The sequence below is a fragment of the Zerene cesonia genome, chromosome 18 (genome assembly GCF_012273895.1).
Source record: "Zerene cesonia ecotype Mississippi chromosome 18, Zerene_cesonia_1.1, whole genome shotgun sequence".
Lineage (NCBI taxonomy): Eukaryota > Metazoa > Arthropoda > Insecta > Lepidoptera > Pieridae > Zerene > Zerene cesonia.
The window spans coordinates 9,553,231-9,574,041 of record NC_052119.1 but is presented as its reverse complement, the minus strand read 5'-3'; the positions used below and the strand labels follow the sequence as shown (position 1 = coordinate 9,574,041).

The 20,811-nt window shown below is 34.1% G+C and overlaps 2 protein-coding genes and 1 non-coding gene across 3 annotated transcripts; 2 read left to right on the top strand and 1 right to left on the bottom strand.

Annotated features, from left to right (window-relative positions):
* The first annotated feature begins 103 nt into the window (after positions 1-103).
* LOC119834104 lies at positions 104-20,700 on the top strand. Its single transcript, XM_038358391.1, has 14 exons — positions 104-169; positions 650-778; positions 1,628-1,747; positions 2,094-2,220; positions 15,649-15,775; positions 16,156-16,227; positions 16,610-16,690; positions 17,090-17,214; positions 17,895-18,321; positions 18,948-19,143; positions 19,374-19,440; positions 19,520-19,575; positions 20,021-20,185; positions 20,504-20,700. Exons 1-14 carry the CDS (start codon positions 104-106, stop codon positions 20,684-20,686), a joined length of 1,941 nt encoding a protein of 646 aa, XP_038214319.1. The 3' UTR covers positions 20,687-20,700.
* Positions 5,106-11,769, bottom strand: LOC119833792 (collagen alpha-1(I) chain-like). Its single transcript, XM_038357973.1, has 6 exons — positions 11,632-11,769; positions 8,966-9,092; positions 7,337-7,483; positions 6,710-6,809; positions 6,452-6,521; positions 5,106-6,365 (listed from the first exon to the last, which is right to left on the bottom strand). The coding sequence occupies exons 1-6, from the start codon at positions 11,645-11,647 to the stop codon at positions 5,695-5,697; spliced, it is 1,131 nt and encodes a 376-aa protein (XP_038213901.1). The 5' UTR covers positions 11,648-11,769; the 3' UTR covers positions 5,106-5,694.
* On the top strand, positions 14,194-14,264 carry Trnag-gcc. The gene has a single exon. It is a non-coding gene; the product is annotated as a tRNA-Gly (tRNA).
* Positions 20,701-20,811: the final 111 nt, after the last annotated feature.

The window sequence follows — 20,811 nt, the reverse complement described above, 5'->3', positions numbered from 1 at the left end:
TTTTTTATAGTAGATGTGGTTCTATGTGAAAATGTATAGGCCGTGTAACGTGTTGAAATGTGATTAATTGTGAGTGAATTGGATTTGTAATTAAATAATAAGGATGTCACGAAGGCAGCATCGCGTAGAACGGCTGGAGTATCCTCCACCGCCCAGTAAATGCGCTAAGGTAATATTTGCTCTGCCTTATTATACTGTAATCGTTGTAAAAATTGCCTTCGAAGCCATAAAGTACTTACTAAATAAATAATATTTCCCTGTTATAGGGGGATGTGTCAGAAAATTATACCTTATAACAACAAATAAACTGAAATACAATTTACGTATCAGAGAAAGCTTTGGGGAATGCTATGATGGTTGTCGCTCCAGCACCGTACGCTGCATTCGCAACTTCCGCGGACGGTGACTCTTTAGCACGATTTACCACATGCTTTTATAACATGAGTTAACTCATAAAATATTATAAGGAATACATTGCTTAAAGTACACTATTTACCGGATTTTATAAAATAAAATCTTCCTTTTAAATCATCTCTATCTCTATTTATTAAAAAACCCATTAAAATTTTAAAGATCTAATAATACAGACACAGACGGCGGAAAGTGACTTTGTTTTGTGCTATGTAGTGATATACCGTGATATCCCCAGTTCCTGTACTATACTTGGAAGCTATGCTCCGTGGTGTTCTCCCACTTCGTGATGATCAGCCTGGTGGTGGCCTACTGTATCCTCGGCGCTGTCACCTTCGAGAGGCTGGAGTCACACCATGAGAGGGAGGTGAGCTGTTACGGGTTGTCGGGTTTATTCCAGATAGTATTTTATTTATAAACTGAGGATCGTATGAAAATGTATACATATTATAAAATAGTGATCAATCAAATCATTGCAGCCTCCCCAGAAGGACATTTTACAATAAGAACTTTTTGATTTATTAATACAGATGAAAGCATCTTCTTTTTATGCATTTTGGTGAACCATAACCCTTTAAACATTTCCACATTACGTCGAGCTTATCATAATATAATAGCGATTGTTCACATTCTTTTCTATTTATAACATGTAAGTCAGAAAAGCCAAGAAAGAAACAGATTTCTAAATTTGCGAGCATCGATCATATCGGTCGATCGTGCAGAGGACAAAAATAGACGGAAGATGAAGTTCTCTACAATATTGTGTTTACAAATATTTTGTATTCCCAGCATTTGGATTATCTGCAAATAAAACTCTCGATGTTTTGACAGTTTAAATCCGTTTATATGGTAATATATTATTGGATCTTGAACAAACTGAGAATTTATATTTCTGCAAATTTGAAGAGAAGCAGTAATAAGTTATAATGTTATTTACCATATTTTGGGGTAAAATATTTTCATAACAAACTCCACATATCCGTAAGGATAGTTTCAATTATATTAGCTACATCTTTATTATCGCTCTATTTCATCACATATACTTTCCTCAGATATACAAAAATTTTATGAGTATAACAGATACAAATATTTCGTTTTCGCCATATTAAGCCTTCGAATTACATATCAATCGAGTTTTATGTTAAAGGATGCCAATCAGTCGACAACGCGTCTGATTGTATTTATTTAATTACCAGCAGAGAAATAAACATTCCAGGTGAAGAGGAACATATCGCAGATCCGCGGGAACACCACACATAGCATATGGATGATGACTAACAGAGTGACGTACTTGAACCAGGCTAACTGGACCTCGGAGGTGGTCGACATGCTTAAGGTTGGCTATGTCATGTTTTGTTGGTTTTTGATGTATATGCTTTGAAGGATGAGTTGGTTTATCATTGGTGGTTTATTACACAAAATACTCTTTTTATTTTTTATAGTAAATACCATTTATTCATCCTTCCAATGCTAATAATAAATTACAAAATATCCTGTGACGTGATCTCTTTACAAATCATCTATATTAGTGCGCTTATTCAATACCAAATACATAAGTCTAAATGGTTCGAATCAACTCTCAAGATCACTATTGAAAACTAATCGAATATTTGTAATTTAATCGATCACATCGTATTGTTTTCAGTGTATAGAAAGTGTATTTGAAACTAATTAACTGTTAGGATTTCGAGAACGCTATCTTGTTGGAGATGAAGGTCCGCGGCTGGGACGGTAACGAGAGCACCGATCACATCCAGTGGACATTTACGGGCGCTCTGTTTTATTCCATCATCGTCATAACTACTATTGGTAAGTGACAATTTAAGTACTATATAAGTGTAACACTTATTTCCACAAGAAAATGTTATTTCAATAGTTTTATTTTCGTTACATAAATTATTTGTAAAGTTTGTTTAAGTCGACTAGGTACAAAGTTTGTTTGTGAATTACAATAACGAAGCATCACACGCGGACACAGAAAAATAAACATTATCGAATTACGAGATCACCACATGATAAATATCGAGCTGTGCACTATTATCTCTTTATTTATTATCTTTGCATACATAATAATAATAATGAAATCCTTATCTCATGGAATCGCATGTAGCTGGACTGTCTGGAAAGATTGGGTTTATAATGAAAAGGATCTTATGAAAGAAAAGCATAAGAAATTGACGTCAAACACTTTAATTTCATAAATTTGCAAGTTTTCTCTAGCCCAGGAATGAACCCGACAACGTTTGTAGGGTCATTATTATTTTCTATGTCTTATTCATTATAAGTATATGAGATTCTACCATAAGTATTAATAAACTGCATTATTGTAATCGAACAGATGACATTAAAAAAGTTATTCTTCGTACCCTCGTAAGTTTATATACAGTCATACAGGAGAGTCTGGTAACAAATTAAAGAGAAATTAATTATTCATACTGCTAATAACGCTGTAACAGATATTAATATATTTATCATTTAATCAAAACGAAGTTCCCGAATAATACAGAAATAAGCGACATTTCATCATAAAATCATCGTGTTCAAGTTATCGTGTTATAAATATTTTGTCACGGCGTTCCGCGTGAGACACTTGTTCGCGAATGTACGGCGGTAAAGCGGAATCAAAAATGTCGGTAGCGTTAAATTTTGATGTGTGATGTAAACCGCTGTTGGCCGCCCGCCAGTACACCGCTCTGGTGGAATAACTCCGGAATTTTTATAATCACAATTGAGGTCAATAATCTTTGCTATTGGGTGAAGTAAGAGCCTTGGATATAGTGCAGTTGCGGCTGTGTTTGTGTTGGTAAATGTCTTTCAATTGATTATGTAAGGAGATTGCTTTGATGCTTTGGAAATGCGGTGTCAGCGGATGGTTCGTTTTGGTAACTATTTACCAAGCTCACACAAAATCTTGTTGAAGATGAGAAAGAGGTTTCCGTTCTACCCTATTTATCTTGCTAATTACATACCCAAAATTACTGTCAATATAACATAGGTGAAATATATTAACAAAGGGCTGGATGAACTAAAAGAAATAATTCCTCCCTGTATCCTAATTAGAAGAGAAAAGTTCTTACAAATATGAATAACTATCTATTAGAAATATGATATTAATGTAGAACCACTCCCTTCTTTTATTTTTCATTTTTCTATGATTTATTTTAAATTCATGATGTTGTTTACGTGATATTCACTAAAGTCAATGTTTGATGGATATACGATCGCCTGCGCCTGCGCGTTTACTCTAGCAATAATTTAGTAATTTACAATTTATTGCATACACCAAGAAAGCATCTTTAAACTTGTATTCAGAAAATTCTTTAAAATCAACATGTACCAAAATATTACTAATAAATATGAGGACCTTCTCTTTCTGAACTCGGTTAAAGAAGTAAAGAATTTAATTTTTAGTTTTATAGCATTGAAATGCTTTATAAATGAGAAATTTTGAAAGAATAGAAAATTTTCTATTCTTTCAAAATTTCTCAAGTAAAGAATTGTTTTTAAAAAAACATTACGTACATGCGTAGGAGTATGAAAAAAAAATTAGTTGACTAATTTTATTGCTATGTTTATATTACAAAAACCTCCTTATTACATCACAGAAGAATTATTTTTGTTTTCAAAACAAATGCAATTAGTGTATGTATTAATTTCTATTCGGCTGCAGTTGCAACATGTTTTTGGTTTGAATCTAATTGCTCATTTGTGGTATGTATTGTGTTTATGTGTATGCATAGCTTTAATAGAGACGAGGAGAAAATCTTTCGATATTAAACCGATCGCGCTTGGCTCTCCGCCAAAGAGATTTCACAAAATTCGTCAAATTTTTATGCTCAATCTAATTAAAGTCTCTGAGGAGATCATTTTTCTATGTAATATGCCAGGAGTTTCTTGTCATTTATTTTAGACGCCGTTGTTCTTTGTAACAGTAATCAATCAACGATAATTTATCTTTCACTATCTCTAAGTCTATGAATCTATATCTATATATGTTTTGAGTGAACGTATTTTTTCAAAATACATTATGTTTCTCTTGCCTATAAATACTTCGATGTAGAAGGAAAGCAAAAAAATAATATTAACGTAATTAATACAATATGATCTTGTTAGATAGTAAATAGTGAATAGGAGTATGTATTATGATATAGTATTATTGCTATACCAAAATACACGTTTTAACTTGTATGTGGTATTAAACCTTAATAATAAAAGCAAATAAAAAAAAATTAAATAAATAAACACAACTTTATTGCGTAATTTACACATTCGTTGATGGTAACTCTTCGAAATTTCTTCAAAATTTCCTTTGTCATGTACATTCTGTAATTTTAATAAATTATACAGTAATGGCCTTATCACAGATAACATTGGTTAAAAATCATAAAATTTTTACACATAAAACACTAAAATTAATACATAGAGAGAAAAACATCCTAAATATAACATGATATCTAAACGAACCAAATTTTATAGTTAGTTAGAAAATACACATTAAATAACAAAGTCACGGTATTTTAAATACAAGTCACAGTACACACGTTTGCTCAGAAATGGAATTATAAAATAAAACACATTTAACAACTCTACGCTGCTAATATACTTCATATCATATAACCTCATATAACCAAAGGTCACCACGTTCTTGGGGTGCAAGTAGCACATCAAACTCTGAAATGGGACCAAATGACAACAATTTCCTATTAAATACAAAATAAATGACATAACAGTTGAAAATACACAGAGTTATCAAGTAACCAAGGAAGTACATCGGAATTGAGAACTGCTTTCGTTTTTGGTAACGACGAAACAAGAGAGTTTGAGAGAAACAATTATAGAAGCCTATACAAGATATTCATGTATTACAAAGTGATTGAATATAAGTTCTATTTCATTAGTCACAGAGTAGCATTTACCATTTTACTTACTCTTGACACGAGATGAACTTCAGAATTTGCATTTTATTTGTAATGTCTTATCTTCTTCACAAATCTGTGACACTTTCTGTGTTTAGCTCTCTTCTCTCTTGTATCTGATTGTAAAGGAAACGTTTAAGTGATTATAAACCATTTCACATTGCTCTTTCTATGAGATTCGTATTTTGAAAATGATTCCACAATATTTGCTAGGTCTAAAAGTCCAGAAACATCATTAAATGTTATAATCACAAAGGTTAGCGATGATATATACAAAAATATATACAGTCCTTTCTATAAACCTCTAACACGGAGCTCAAGGCATAAATTAGTCATTAGTTATCACAGATGCACACAGACACACACATTATTTACCGTAGCTGCCTCTCGGGCCGATGTGCCCAGTGGGACCATTTGGGCCAACAAGAATCTGTCTTCCTGGTCCAATTATACCAGTAGGTCCACCCGGGCCTACCAATATACCTGGTCCACCTGATGGCCGGTTAATTCCAGCAGGCCCAATGATCCCCGTGGGTCCTCCTGGGCCAACTAACACACCCTGTCTTCTCGGCCCAATAATGCCCGTCGGGCCCCCTGGACCTACTAAAACTCCTGGTCTGCGGGGGCCAATGAAGCCTGTTGCGCCACCGGGTCCAACTAACACTGGTCTGTTATACGCGGGGCCAATGATCCCTGTAGGTCCACCTGGCCCTACAAGTACTCCCCTCTGAGCTGATCCACTTTGACCGTAATTTTCATGTTTATTTTCATTCGGTCCAATGATTCCTGTGGGGCCTTCGGGGCCAACGAGAATGGGTTTAGCAGCATCTACACTGGAACCTAAATGAATGGGTCTGTGGGGGCCGATGTTGCCGGTAGCGCCTTCAGGACCAACTAGGATTCCAGGATTTCTGTTCCTATCCCTATCGTTGTTTGGCGCATAGTTGGGGTTGTACGTGGGAGGTGGAAATGGCCCAGCAAGATATTCTTGACCAGGGAAAATTCGGAGACGTTCGTCGTTCACTTCATTGAAGAATTCTGTAAAATAATTAATTTATCACAAATAATCAAACAAACAATGACTTTATGTGTAAGTAAATAAAAATAAAATTGATTCTAATTACCGGAATTTTGTGGATACACTTTGTTGGGTTTTGTGTAACAACACAGATACTGATTTGCTCCACATGCGTTCTGAAATCATTAAATTAAATTGAGTTATGAATTAACACAAAAAAAGAATAACAGAATTTATAAAAAGATGTATGTTATTTCATAGAATACGAAAGATCTAAATATATTCAAATAAGCTAAGACCACAGATAACATAATACAATACTAGCTAATTCTAAAACATTTCAGCAATATCATAGTATACTTACGCTGTAATCAGAGCGCAGGTTGCAATTGGGCGAATATTCGCATTTACAGTACTGCAGCATGTCGACAGTACTTTCTGCGTCTAACATTTGATTCCTGTAACTGCACAGAATATATTTAAAGCAAAATGTTAAATATTATGTGCACAATAAAAGAGAGAACAGAAAAGTAAATGTATTCATGTTAAATAACTCTCTACGTAGTAGGTTTCAATGGATTTAATGATTTTATTGCTTTCCTGGTAGTGGTTCTTAAAAACTAAATAAGCTTATGGAGGGCGGTTTGCATTGCTAAGACTAAGTCAGTCGTCAAAAACCGAGACTAAATCGGCCTATCCATTGGCGAGCTATAGCCACAGAGACATCATCACAACTTTGTGTCAATATTTAAAAATATATATTATTATGTGTACACTTCTATTAGAGAGGAAGATAGGGCATATTTCTTTGAACTTGCACTAGGTGCCTTTTCAATTTTTCATTTCTTAATCCCAAGGTTGCCTGGAAGAAATCGTTTCAAAGCGATAAGGCCGCAAATTGTACGAATAATGTTTGTGTGTGTTTGTGTGTTTTCCTATGTGTGGGTTGTACAAAAAAGAGTTTAAATAAATAGATATTGTAACTAATCACCTGCTGCGAGAGTCCCGATAGTTCTCGTTTCGCTCGCTCTTGACGGGGAAGCGGCCGGCGCCGGGCGGCTGGTTGTAGAAACCCTCCGTGTCTGTGGGCTGCTTGAAGGCTGCATCTTCGTCTTGCTGGACGCTGCCGCGGTGCTCTCTGGAAGAGCAAATTAAATTAATAGCATTTTTATAAAAAAAAAAATTGAAATACGGATATAGTTTGAGGAGAGGACGAACGTACAATCTTCGTCTTATTTGAAGTCAGTTAACAAGCAATCATCAAATTATTTCATTTAAGCAACATTCATAAAATTTTGACCTCAACGAATAAATTCTTCACCATACAATCGCGACATCGCAATGTTAGTACTTGAATATTGAGATTTAGTTTCACATAGCACTTACTCAACATACTTTTATTACAAATTAAAATATCGGTCATGGAGCGCATGCTTTCGTAAAGCAAATATCATTGTAACAGGCGCTTACACAACTTGCTTCGAGGTTCGATCACTAAATTGCCTAAAGTCGGATGTTATACACTAATTAATGTTCTAATGTGTGTCGTAGTTGATCGTTTTTATAAATACAGAATAAATTATTTAACTACAATTAAGTTTGTGTTTGTAGCGATAGAGTATTATGTAGCGAGAATGTCAGTATTGTTTTGTTGGTTGATGCTTTTGTTTTGTAAATATTATTTCATGCATAAATAAACAATTAGTTTTTGAAATCACGTACGGTAGTACCGATGATATTTTATTTATTACTTGTATTTCTAATAGTACATTATATATGAAAAAAGACAGGCAATTAACATAATTTATTAATTGTTTTAATTGTTAGTTAGCTCGTGATTTTACTTTGTTTATAACGTGTATAGAATCACTTATTAGATAGATATCTTTTAAACGATAAAATATAGACATTAAACATACAAAATGCCTTTCAAGAGACTGACGAACTTACAAAATAAATCCGAATCGGATAAAACACACCGCTAATTGCAACGAACCTTATCGATGCGTGTATTTGTTTCACGTTCTAACAATGGTATTACAGCATTGTATAGAGAACAAGTGACGCAAGGGCTAGTGATATCGCAGGTATCCCACAAGATGTCGGCCAAGGTGCCGAAAACCGGCCGAGCGCAGCGTTGCGTGGGTGACCTTGGGATTTGCGAATATAATCGCATCATTGGATGTATGCACTTCCGAATTTTCGAATCATTATCGATTTTTTACTAAGTCCAAACTAAAGAGGATTGTCTAAATATTTCGGATACAGAAACGAATGTAGTGTTAGTTACGTTATATGCATGACAACGATTTCTTTATGTGATTTTCTTGATTTTAAATAATGTAAAAAACGATAACCAATAGTTGTAAATAAATTAAAAATAGAACTCTTCCAGAGAAGGTATCGCAAGAGCCAACTACCTACTCAGCTTCTTAAATCTGTGTGCAAGTTCATTACCAAGGTTTTGATATTACGCAACCTTCAACGTTAAAAGGAAATTTTTAAGATCATGATTAATATAATAGTTTCAATTTATTTTTATTTCACACATAATTTTTAGATGATCATTATACTCAAAGGTCTTCCGTTAAAATAAAAATTCTCAGTCTTTTAGATATACCTTTCGGCAGTGGGTTTGTCGATGAACCGCACCTTGGTGTCGATTCTTACTGACTCGGCGCGCTCGGCGTCTGGCCACTGCCAGCGCTCTGCCCGAGCAGTTGTGAGCACCAACAGCAAATATCCACCTGGAATACACATTGTATTTGATTAATTTACGCTAATAGTTATCTGACCAACTTCGTCAGCTCTCGAAGAAAATGATGTTTCCGCTTTGGTATTATTTTTCGTTGCTGCTTCTATAGGTACAAGCACAGATAATATAATTCTCTGCTGTATAAGTTTGATGATATGGTGCCCTCCTCGATAAGTTTATTTTCCAGTACGAAAATAATAATCTTACAATCGAATCAAAAAAAAAAAAAATCGAGATTAGCGGATTCAAATAGTATACAAGTATGGATATTTTATATATTATCATATTTCCTCTATAGTATAGTTTTCATGAGTTTTACAGTTGGATAGTCCGACCATAATGTATATGTAATAATGTGATGTGTTTCTATGTTGATGGATGCATTGATGTATTGCAACAACTTATCAGTTAGCAATTATTATTTTTATCGATAAAATTAAATAAATACCTATAATAAACACACCATGATCATAATATTACCAAATTTAAAGATCCGCCTCGCCCTACAATTAGTACTGAGCGTCAAAGACGCGTTGTAGTTCATCCAAGCGTGTGTTTACAAGCCGTGATGACAAATAATATGTTTGTGTTCGTTTCATATGATTGTTCTTATATTTTTCATATTATATTAACAACAGCTACAGCTGAACGCAATGCGGTGACGTAAGGGCATTGTCTCAATGTTAAACAACCCTGCAATTATAAACAGTAGCTATCCAACATGACTTACGCTGATGATTCATAAGATTATGGCCACAATTATAACAGATCCTAGTAATTTTATGGATAAATGTGGTTTGAACTGCAAAAACCTAATTGAATCGGACAAAAAGTTGTTGACACAACTAATGGGTTGTGTTTTAATTGTTATTCAAACCATTTTTATGTGGTCTAACAGCTAGCAGCTAACAGTTTTCTTAGGGTTTGCTTGCGTACACAAATTTACGACCTCTATATGATTGTTACAAACTTAAACAGTTTTGCGACCAAAACTTTGTATTATATAATTGTATTTCAAATCGTCTTTTTGAGTTTCTTATATTTTTCACCAAATTATGTTCGAAAATTATAAAACTGTTTATAGACATAACTACCAACCCATAGTTATTAACCCATAAATTTGTTTGGAATCCAGATAGTTTATGATTCATTCCATAGAACCGTAACTATGCACGTGCATTTTGTTATCAAATAGAAACACGGCAATGGAAATAAAAGCTCTGGCGAGGAAAACATACGACGTGGGCGGGCGGGACGTTGCGAAATTTTCAAGGATTTTCGTTGTAATACTACCTTTTGGGACTGTATGACGAATTGACCGTGGCTTCGGATATAATCTCCGAGGTTTCTTATAATTTATATTGAATTTGTATTCTGCACGTTTTATATTCGTTTGAGGTAAACCTCGATGGCGATAGTTAAAAGAAACACTACCGTAAGTACTGAACCCACATCTATTCAAGTCGGAGTAATTAACCACTGCGCTATCGGGGTCAATTAGTGTTGATTAAACAAGTATCAATACATTCACGTGACGAAATCAGCCTATATATATCAAGAATGTAATAAAACGCCGCGCTAGCCACAAATCTGTTGGACCGTTACTGAGTGATTGAGTAACAGACTCAAATTTTGCAAGCAGCGTTATAGCATGAACATTGTTATATATCATATAGATTGCTTGAAACAAATTTAATTTAAACGTTGTGCTATTAACCTATGTTACAACTATTCTTAAATTAAGAACTTTTGTGTAATAATATTTTATTATTATTTTTTGCAAAAAACTAAACTAGCCTTTAAATTGTCAGACCTAGACTAAATTTAAACGGGACCAAGTGGCAGGCACCAGATTTTTAATAAAAAAAAAATATCGTAAAAATGGGTTTACCTAGTGAAAAGTTATGACGTAACAAACAAAAAATATGTTTAGAAATTAAATACTTTTTAACGGATTTGAAACGCGATTTATTCTTTCATTCAAGACTCGGAGACATTATCCCCGTGACCACACTCGCTGTAGAGTTCGATACGTCGGGTTAGCAATATAATGAATAAATCGCGTTTAAAATATGTTAAAAAGTCTTTAATTTCTAAATGTATAATCCTCGCGTAAAATCAAACACAAGAATATACAAAAAATAAAATCAAATTGATAACCTCCTTCTTTTTTGAAGTCGGTTAGAAATGTAAGACTGTTCGATTAAAACATTAATAACAGGAAATTATTTTTAAAGATCTTTTCTATACAAATAGATAATATTTTCTTATTATTACTGGCAAATAGAAAAATCATAACAAATGGTTAAAATATTTATAATGATTAACAGATATATTACATAATATTAATAGACAATAGATAGAAATTAACAAATTAATAGTAATAGTTAATAGAAATTAAATTGATCTTTAAAATAATAATAATATAAAATACAACTTTTATAATATAAAAATTTATATTATCCTTGTAATAAGATACATACTTTTCCAACCAATAATAAAAAAAAAAAAATATAATAAATAATACGAACCTAGCAGTAACCTCATTATCACGACAATATGTTTAGACACATAAATATAATTTAATTACAAACTTCAGAGCGGCCGCGCGAGCCTCCGCCTTGTAACTGAGGTTGCGCGCGCGCCGCTGTAGCCTTTTCAGTAGCCAGTGTTGCCAGCTGATGGAATAAATCTTGCCATTTTGTATTACGTTTAAGTATATATATAAGGAATTGCAGTAACTAGCTTCAGGTGCGATTTTTGACATGATTGGAAAAGAGCAGCTGTAGAGTTTCTTGCCGGCACTTCTCTGTAGAACTTTATGAAGTGTTCATATTTGATTTTGCTTGTCGAAATTTGGTAAACAGGTGTACTCTTGGTAACTAAGCAGCTTTTTAAATGAAATCGTGTCATTTGTAAATCAGACTTATATGCAACATATACACATACACGCATTTAATAACATACATAATGTTATTGTTTTTCGAAGAATAATAATTATATTATTTATCCGTTTGTTGTATAACCTACTCTAATATTCAAATCTTAGTAGGTAGTAATAACGCTTTGTTATAATTATGCAATTACAACAAAGCATTTCACTCAGTATGAGCTCAGCTCACCCTAATATGGGTCTAAATAATTCTGATTGTGCAACTGTTACTTAATTTCAATTTATTTCTTTTTAACCGTTTCCAACCAACACCAAACCCAAAAACAGAGGCTTTTTTTTCCTTCAGTGGGGAAATCTTTCTTAGATGCCCACGGCCCCCGAAGAAGAAACTGTGGGTTATGTCGGATTCTTACCAAACAAAACCCCACTGTGTTCCGTCGAGCCGCTTAAGTGAAGGTTCCATGGGAGCTGGTCACCATTTGTACCAGGTTGTCTTATGGTACCATTTCTGATTCAGGTGTAGACCTCCCCAGAAACTTCGGAGACATTCTTGTAGAAAATAAATATTATATCGATCATACGGATTGAATTATTTAAAAATCGTGTCCAATGGATTTCAGAATTTAATTAATTCCCCAATATAGGCCAAATACTAAACAGTTACAACATTTTAAGGCAGTTAATAGCGTGTGTTGGTCCAGCAATTATTTCACACTAAGAGTTTACTGTTAATCCTAGAAGTTTTTTCTTATTTCTGATCCTATTTTTTTATCTGTGAGTTAGTGAGGAACTAACTGATATTATGACAACCTATTAAATACCTACTGTAATTATAGAACTGAAAAAATAAAGAAAAAACTTAACCACCATGTCAGAATAAGATAAACGGGAAACAGGGATAGTATTGCTTTCAAATAAAATGAAAATTGTCAAAATGGATGCACCCAGTCTCTTTCTCCAGTCAGTTCTCTTTTTTTTATTTGCTTTACTTTGAAATTGGAGTCAAACTACTCTACAATTTAAACAAAATAGTAATTCATATATCTAAAAAACATATTTTCAGTCGGTTGATAACACCAATGCTTGCAATTATTATTAACACGTTTATTAGCTTCACCTATATGTTTGTTTGTTTACTTTACGGCTCCCTTAGACTCAGTTTTGAGTCATTGTTAACGGACAGATTAAATTCTTACTTTGTTCTCTTACCCAGGATCGGTGATAATAATTTCATGTGTATCTTATCATCCTGATTGGGATCACTGGCATTAAATAATTTCCTTACGTATGCTCTGTATAAGAGCAAGTGATTGATTGATTCCATCATTTGACCGTGTTTTTTTTGTCTAAATTTAATTATTTTTAAAATAGATTACAAATATCATTGAAGGCCTCTAATTTTAATTGATTCTAAAGTTCGTAAGTATAACTTAAATGGAGAAGGTCGTTCGGTCTCGGTCCGCGTCGGGGAAACCCAAAGGTCTGGCCTACATTTTTCAGATTGCCTTCACCAGATCGGAGTAGAAAACCCTAATTGCTGCATTGAATTAAATTTACGCTTATAAGAATTTTATTTCGTTCTAGCTATTGCCCCCAGCTTCGTCCGCGTGGTCGAAACACATTTTCGTTCACAACTTTCATATCCTATTTTATCCCCCTGGTAGAATTTATCAAAATCCTTTCTAAGCTTGTTTGCAAGCCAAATTCCCGATCGGAACAGCGTCCATTTTGTTTTTGAAAGCTGATGTCTCCAGTGCGGTCATTCTGAATGGTTTAGTCCTGACGATTAGAAGATGGTTAAGTTTTTTTGTTACAAATAATTATCATATGAAATTTAACGCAGGTTTTTGCAAAATCCGTTCTTAGTGTACGTCTACTAATTATCTTCCTACCAAATTTCACCTTTATACGTTCACCCGTTTTTAGAATTTGTGATGAGTGAGTCAGTGACCTTTCCCTTTTTTATGTATAGATTGAAAGTTGAATAAATGTTTAATTTATTTCTATCGATAAATAAGTTGTTTGTTTTGGATAAAGTCGCGTGTCGCAATTTCTTAATAACAGTTTTATGATTATATAAAGCTTTCATATTAATGCTCATAAGGTTTTTTATTGATTGAAACATAACTAAAACAGACTAAAATATTTCTCAACATATATTTATTGGATATTGAAAACAAATTTTAAACTATGGTCGTCAGCATCGGTGGTTCAGTGGTAGAATGCTCGCCTGCCACGCGGGCGGCCCGGGTTCGATTCCCGGCCGATGCAAATTCGTACTATTTTTTTATTTAATAACTATTCAATTACAATATTTTAATTCTAATAAATTTCATATTTTCCTTTTGCGAATATTTTTTTTTACATAATGAAGATATAAAAAGGAGATTCTGAGATAAGTATTCCATATCAGCACAGACCCTGACCTACTGTAGACTGTCCATTGTTTGTGTATCAAGTTGTAATTATTTTGTCTAACTGATAATTTGTAAACAATGATACAGGTAAAACCCATTTTGCAATATTTCAATTGCCCGTAATTGGCTGTCTCATTTCCATTACTTATACAAAAAGAGTATAATGTACTATATTATACTTAAGTTAAATTTAGTGACTTTCAGGGTCATAATTTTCGACTTAACATAATCATATAGCTCTTTTTGTAATAGAATATACTCGTATTTCTTCAAAGCGGTAGTACCTAACGTACGGTAAGGTGTGGTTTCGTATTTAGTATTATAATGAAAAATAACTAGGGTTAATAACGACCAATAGTTACACGATGGTGTATTTTTATTTAATAAGTATATCCAATATTTTTTTATCCATTATTCTTATATCCATTTCAATTAATTGTAGCCGCCAAATTGTTTTGATTTCCGTTATTTGACTGCGGATATCGTCAAGGGCGCCCTCTATTGACGATTTATATTAAAAACTTATAAATAATTTTTCTTTTGGTTTCGTTTGAGAACAAGACTAGTTTATGCATTTTTTGTAATCAACTTACTGAGCTAGTAAGTCGATAAGTGTCTGTAATTATCACGGAAGTATTGTAGGTGTGTTTCTATCTTATAAGAAAAAATACAAATTGATAGGTATCTATATTATAACTACAACAATTTATATTGTTACATGTAATACACTACAGATCCGTCCCGGCTTCGCACGGCTGCAATATACATCATATATACATATACACCTTCCTCTTGAATCACTCTATCTATTAAAAAATAACCATCAAATTCTGTTGCGTAATTGGAAATATCTACGCATACAGACAGATGGCGGATAACGGCTTTGTGTTATACTATGTAGTGATTATGTACTGTAGAACTGCTACTGTAGCGATTTGTGCAGATTACGTTTTAAAAATAAAAATATTGCAATATCTCTACACTTTCTAGTATTAGACCATTTTCTCTCCTCATTGCAATACAATAAAGAAGTTAAAAAATCATTATTCCTTAACATGTATTATATAGTATTTGTAATGTATAAATATTTACGAATGATGATTTTGTCAACTTCTTTATTTACTTTATACTAAAAAGGTTGATATAATTCATAATTTGTTAGTTGTCGGTGGAACTGTATTTATTTTGGTAATCTGAAAAGTTTTGAATTTGAATATAATATGTTTCAAATTGGCCAGGTTATGGTCATATCGCGCCAAAGACTCAAACGGGCAAGGTTGTGACCATCTTCTACGCCATCCTCGGAATACCTCTGATGCTGCTGTGCTTGTCGAACATTGGTGATGTTATGGCCTCTTCATTTAGGTAATTATTGTTTCTGTATCTTTAATATAATTGTTCGTTGGTTAAAAATTAGATGAAAGAGTTAAGACGAGGTTCATTCCTTAACGTAGAGTTCTTAGTTGCGCTTGTTTTGTCTTAATAAAAGATGGTATAAATGTAATGATTAATATTAAAAATGCTTTGTGGTTATAGGGAGATTTTTATATGTGTCTGTAATATTTGATTAAATTCTAATATTTCATTATGTTTACCATTCTTAAAAGTATATTTTGCTTAACGCGTAATTGCTAATTAATTAACAAAGGCGCAAAATTTTATTTCGATCTTACAAAAAAGTAAAGTAAGAGTAAGATTTAATTTAATCTTTGACATGAAAATATAATGAAAATTATTGTTTCCAGGTTTCTGTACTGGCGTGTATGTTGCTACGTGTGTACGCGGCCTCCTAAAGAGCACCATCGACATCACTCCAGGTACGATTTCCTTGAAATAGTTATTCAATCTTAATTATATGCAGTGACTTTAAGATACTCGGATATAAATCCTTCAATATTTGCTCCATATATTTTAATGTTTAGGTATTCATTAAAAACAAATAGGAATGAAAAATAAAGTAGTTTCCTATAAAAGTTTGCTTGCTTTTTGACCATGCTTTTTGAGATAATATGTGTACACTATTTAAAACTAGGAGATTTATTTTTCCTAATCGTAATAGATGCGTTAGTATTTCATTCGAATGTGGGAATTGATATTAAAAATATGTATGTTAAGTTTACGAATTTTACATATATTTTAGACGCCTAATTAATTTGTTTATACTCATTATTAAACATATTATCTATTCATTCTGTTCAGGCGCGCCCAGCGTGGGACGAGCGTGCGCTGCACGCGGCGGCGTCGGCCCCTCGAGCGGTCACATTCTGATACTGATTGCAGGTGATTTGTTTTACAGAGTTATAAGAAAAACACTAATTTTATAAAAATTTCATCCACGTTCTATAAATACAATATAAATGGACCGAAACATTTCCTGTTTTTTTAATTCTTGAACAAACATGTGTAAGAATCATTTATCATCTCACCTTCAGAGAGAAAACCATTTTCTGTTTGAAAAATAAAACGAAGCCCGTACACGCTTGTATTTGCTGTTCTTTTATCTACTTACGGTTGGAAAATTTACCCCACACTCTCACGGTTCAAACACACTAATAAAATCAAAGCCACTATTGGACAGGTCATGATCACGAGAATAGTGTTGAAATCCATAGTTATTCATATTTGTTACCATAGTTCTAGAGTAAAAATAATTCTAAACCATTTGTTGAATTAAAACAGATACCGTGACAGCGGTTACAACAGTACGCGACCGAAGCACCCCCGCCGCCCCGCACCTGAGCCCGCCCCCTTGCCTTCCACTTCTCGGGCGAGAACTCAGCCTCCAATGTACTCACGACCACATGGTAAGACATTATCTACACTAATATTATACAGAGGAAACTTTTGCTTTTTTGTAAGTTTGTAATGTTTTCAAGTAAAAGCACTGGACCGATTTCTAAAATTCTTTTAACATTAGAAAGCTGCAAGTTCACTAAGTGACATTTGGTATGTGTTACGGGCGAAGCCGGGGCGAACAGCTAGTTTATAAAAAATCCAAGTATCAATTTATTAATGTAGACTTCTTTTAGATGCGCTTTTGAATCGTGAAAATACAGAAGATTGATGGAGCAAATTTAATGCCTATAATTTTGGGTTTTAATTGGGAGTAAATTGCAGTTTAGGTTTTTATTGAAAATAATTATCATAGCGTTTCAAATGTTCATAACGACACATAATATTTTATTAAATCTTTGTTTAAGAAGCTTAGTCAACAAATATTATCTATTATAATATGTACATTTTGGCTAGCCTGTGTAGCGTCCTAGCATCGTCCGACATCTATTATCTATTTGATACGTTTAGAAATATAAATATAAAATGTTAAATTGTGTATATTTATTGGGTTCGTAAACAAAATCACCTAAACAAAGCATTTTCTTAACTTTAGTACACAGAGACTACGACGACGATCACATACAGCCTGGGTTAAACCGACATGGGAGGCATCTTTATGAAGAAGGAGGTGAGTTGTTTTAAATTTGCTCATTTGATGCTAACATTCGTTTGTTTACTCACAGATTCTGTTCTTTTCTAGAAGAGTTTCCCAAAATATCCCTACCGTTGCAAGATTTAGAAGCAGCATTGAAGGAATTAGACAATTACCAAAAAAAAGCTGTCAAACCAGAGCTGCGGAGTAAATCTTTACCTCGTCCAGCAAGAGCTAAGCCCGATTTTGGTCCTTTGAGGAACTTCGACAGCCAAAGGCATTATGAGCTCGACGATGGAAAGGAAATGTATGAAATGCATGACTTGCATGACGTCGACTATGAGAATTATAAAGAGAGGAAAGCGTTGGAGGAACGAGAACGCCGGCAGAGGGACCGGGAGGATTCTGGTTACAGAGATCATGGGTACGATCCAGAAAGCGATGATTTCGAATTCGATGTGCCGAGGCGAAGGAATGATCGCAGGTAAGGTTTAAAAAGATGTCATTAAATAGGTATACGGATTTGATATAGACGAACAGTGAATAACTTATGAAGTTAAATTTCTTCATTGCAAGTCGAACAATTACTGAGTTTAACAATTATATTTAGCATGTTATGTCATCCACACAACAAGGCATCGTATTAATGTTTAAATGTAGATACGATTAGATACTTTTATGCTTACTAATTACTAATACCGCATACGACTAATTCGTACATCTAAAAAAGTCAATTGCTACTATATTTTTTTTTGTTTTTATGTTACAGTCGGCAATGGAGCTGGTGGGACGCCTGATGGTAAGCGCTATCACCGCCCATGAACATTTGTAGGGGCGTAAGGTCCTTTGCAGACCTTACGCCTCTACAAATGGATTGCCGACTTTTTGGGAAGGGATTAAGAAAGGATTGGCGATAGGAATAAAGGAAAGGACTGGGAAGGGTATTGAAAAGTATATGGGCCTCCGGCTCCCCCACTCACCGAAACACAGCAGAATGCTATTTCATTCCGGTCTTCTGTGGGGGTGTGGTACTTCCTACTATATATATTAACTGACATGCGTTGCTGTAGAAGTGCTTTTACGTGAACATTTCATCGAATCCTTTTACAGACACGATCGCGGCAGATCAGAATACTACGAACGGGATCTAGGGGAGTATCCCAGCGAACGCAAGAGAGGCAGGCGCGCTCGGAGCGCCTTCTACGAGTACGAGAGGCGCGAGGACTGGGGCGAGGACGTGGAGAGGGGCAGACGCCGGCTGCGTCGCCTGCACACTGTTGACAACTCGAGACCACATCGATATTATGTAAGACTTCGAATATCATAATAAATAATTAATGTATGTAAGTACACATAAAAGTATAAACTAATTTTTAAAAGCTTGCAATTTAGTAAAAACTAATTATTTATTGTTTATTTGAAATCTAAAACTAAATCTGTCAATCAAAAACTTCTTTTATTATGATCTGATTACACAACATAGTTTATAACTTGTCTAATGCCGGTCACTCACATTTATCAATATTTATTGTGCAGTCGCCTTCACCAGATAGGGATGAATGGAGTGATGAAGCTCCACCGATTCATCGCGGTAGACCAGCAGGTAACTAACTTTATAAACATTCGTGTAACTGATATAGATTCATATATGAATGGTGAGTAACTTAAAATTATAATTTCAGTGTGGGGTTCACGACAGTCCGATTTATGTCCAGCGCCAATGTCTTATAAGGAAGAAGTAAGTTTAATACTATTTAAGCAATCGTCTTAAAAAAGAAGACTATCGATCCGAGTGTGTTTTTTTTACATTACCTTACCTCGCAGTTGTTACCTCAGAACTTTCGACTAGATTTTAATTATTTTTATATTTGAAAGCCGCACTGCATCCGTGTGGTCCATTTAAATTTGGTCTAAATCTCACAGTATTTTTTCGTTAGAAATTTTTATTTTATAAATCAAAAAGAACTGCACTCTGACGTAGCTTTTTTACATATTTTACAATTTTTTATAAGTCAGTAATATAATTGTTTCCAAAAAAAATAACGCGGAAGAGTTTTATAATTTTTTGGTTTTTAACATTCGTTGTGAATGGCACAGTATAGTCTGTAACACTTGGACTGGACAAACATAACGTGTGCCATGTGTAATGTAATTATAAACCCTATGCGAATACGAATCCACAGATCAAACCCGTGCCGATCTGGCTGTGCGTGTTTCTCGTAGCGTCTTACATAGTTGCTGGCACGTTCCTGTTCAAGCGGTGGGAGGGCTGGGCCTACCTCGACGCGGCCTACTTCTGCTTCATCACGCTCACCACTATCGGCTTCGGGGACTTTGTGCCCGCTCAGGTGCTTTTCTGATTCTATTCTATTATATAAAGGAAGAAAATGAGGGTCATTTATTTATATGAAGGTGGCTTTTTCAAAAAATTCGAAAAATATCTAACAACTACATGATGAAAAATTCTATTACTAATATTTTAACATTTAAATCTAAATGCACATAGGCAACTGTTTATTTTTTATTTATTCTATGATTCTTAAATAATTTAATAAATTTTCATGACTTGAAATGTTTAAACGTAATTGCTTTATCAAATTTATTTGTTTCTCCTCACAATTCACAATTACACGACTTAGTTAATAACATCGGCTTGTATTTCTTAGGGGCAAAGCGGTGGAGCGGACGCAGTACATTCCATAGCTCTCTGCTCGCTGTACCTGCTCTTCGGCATCGCGTTACTGGCGATGTCTTTCAACTTGGTGCAAGAGGAAGTCAGGGCCAACGTCGCCGCGGTCGCTACACGATTGGGAATTATTAAGCCGAAAGACAACACTGAGGATTATTAGCCTTTATCTTATATATAAAATTCCCGTGTCGCGATTTTAGTTACCGAACTCATCCGAAACGGCTGGACTGATTTTTGTGAAATTTTGTGTTCATATTGGGTTTGTTTGAGAATCGGCCAACGTCT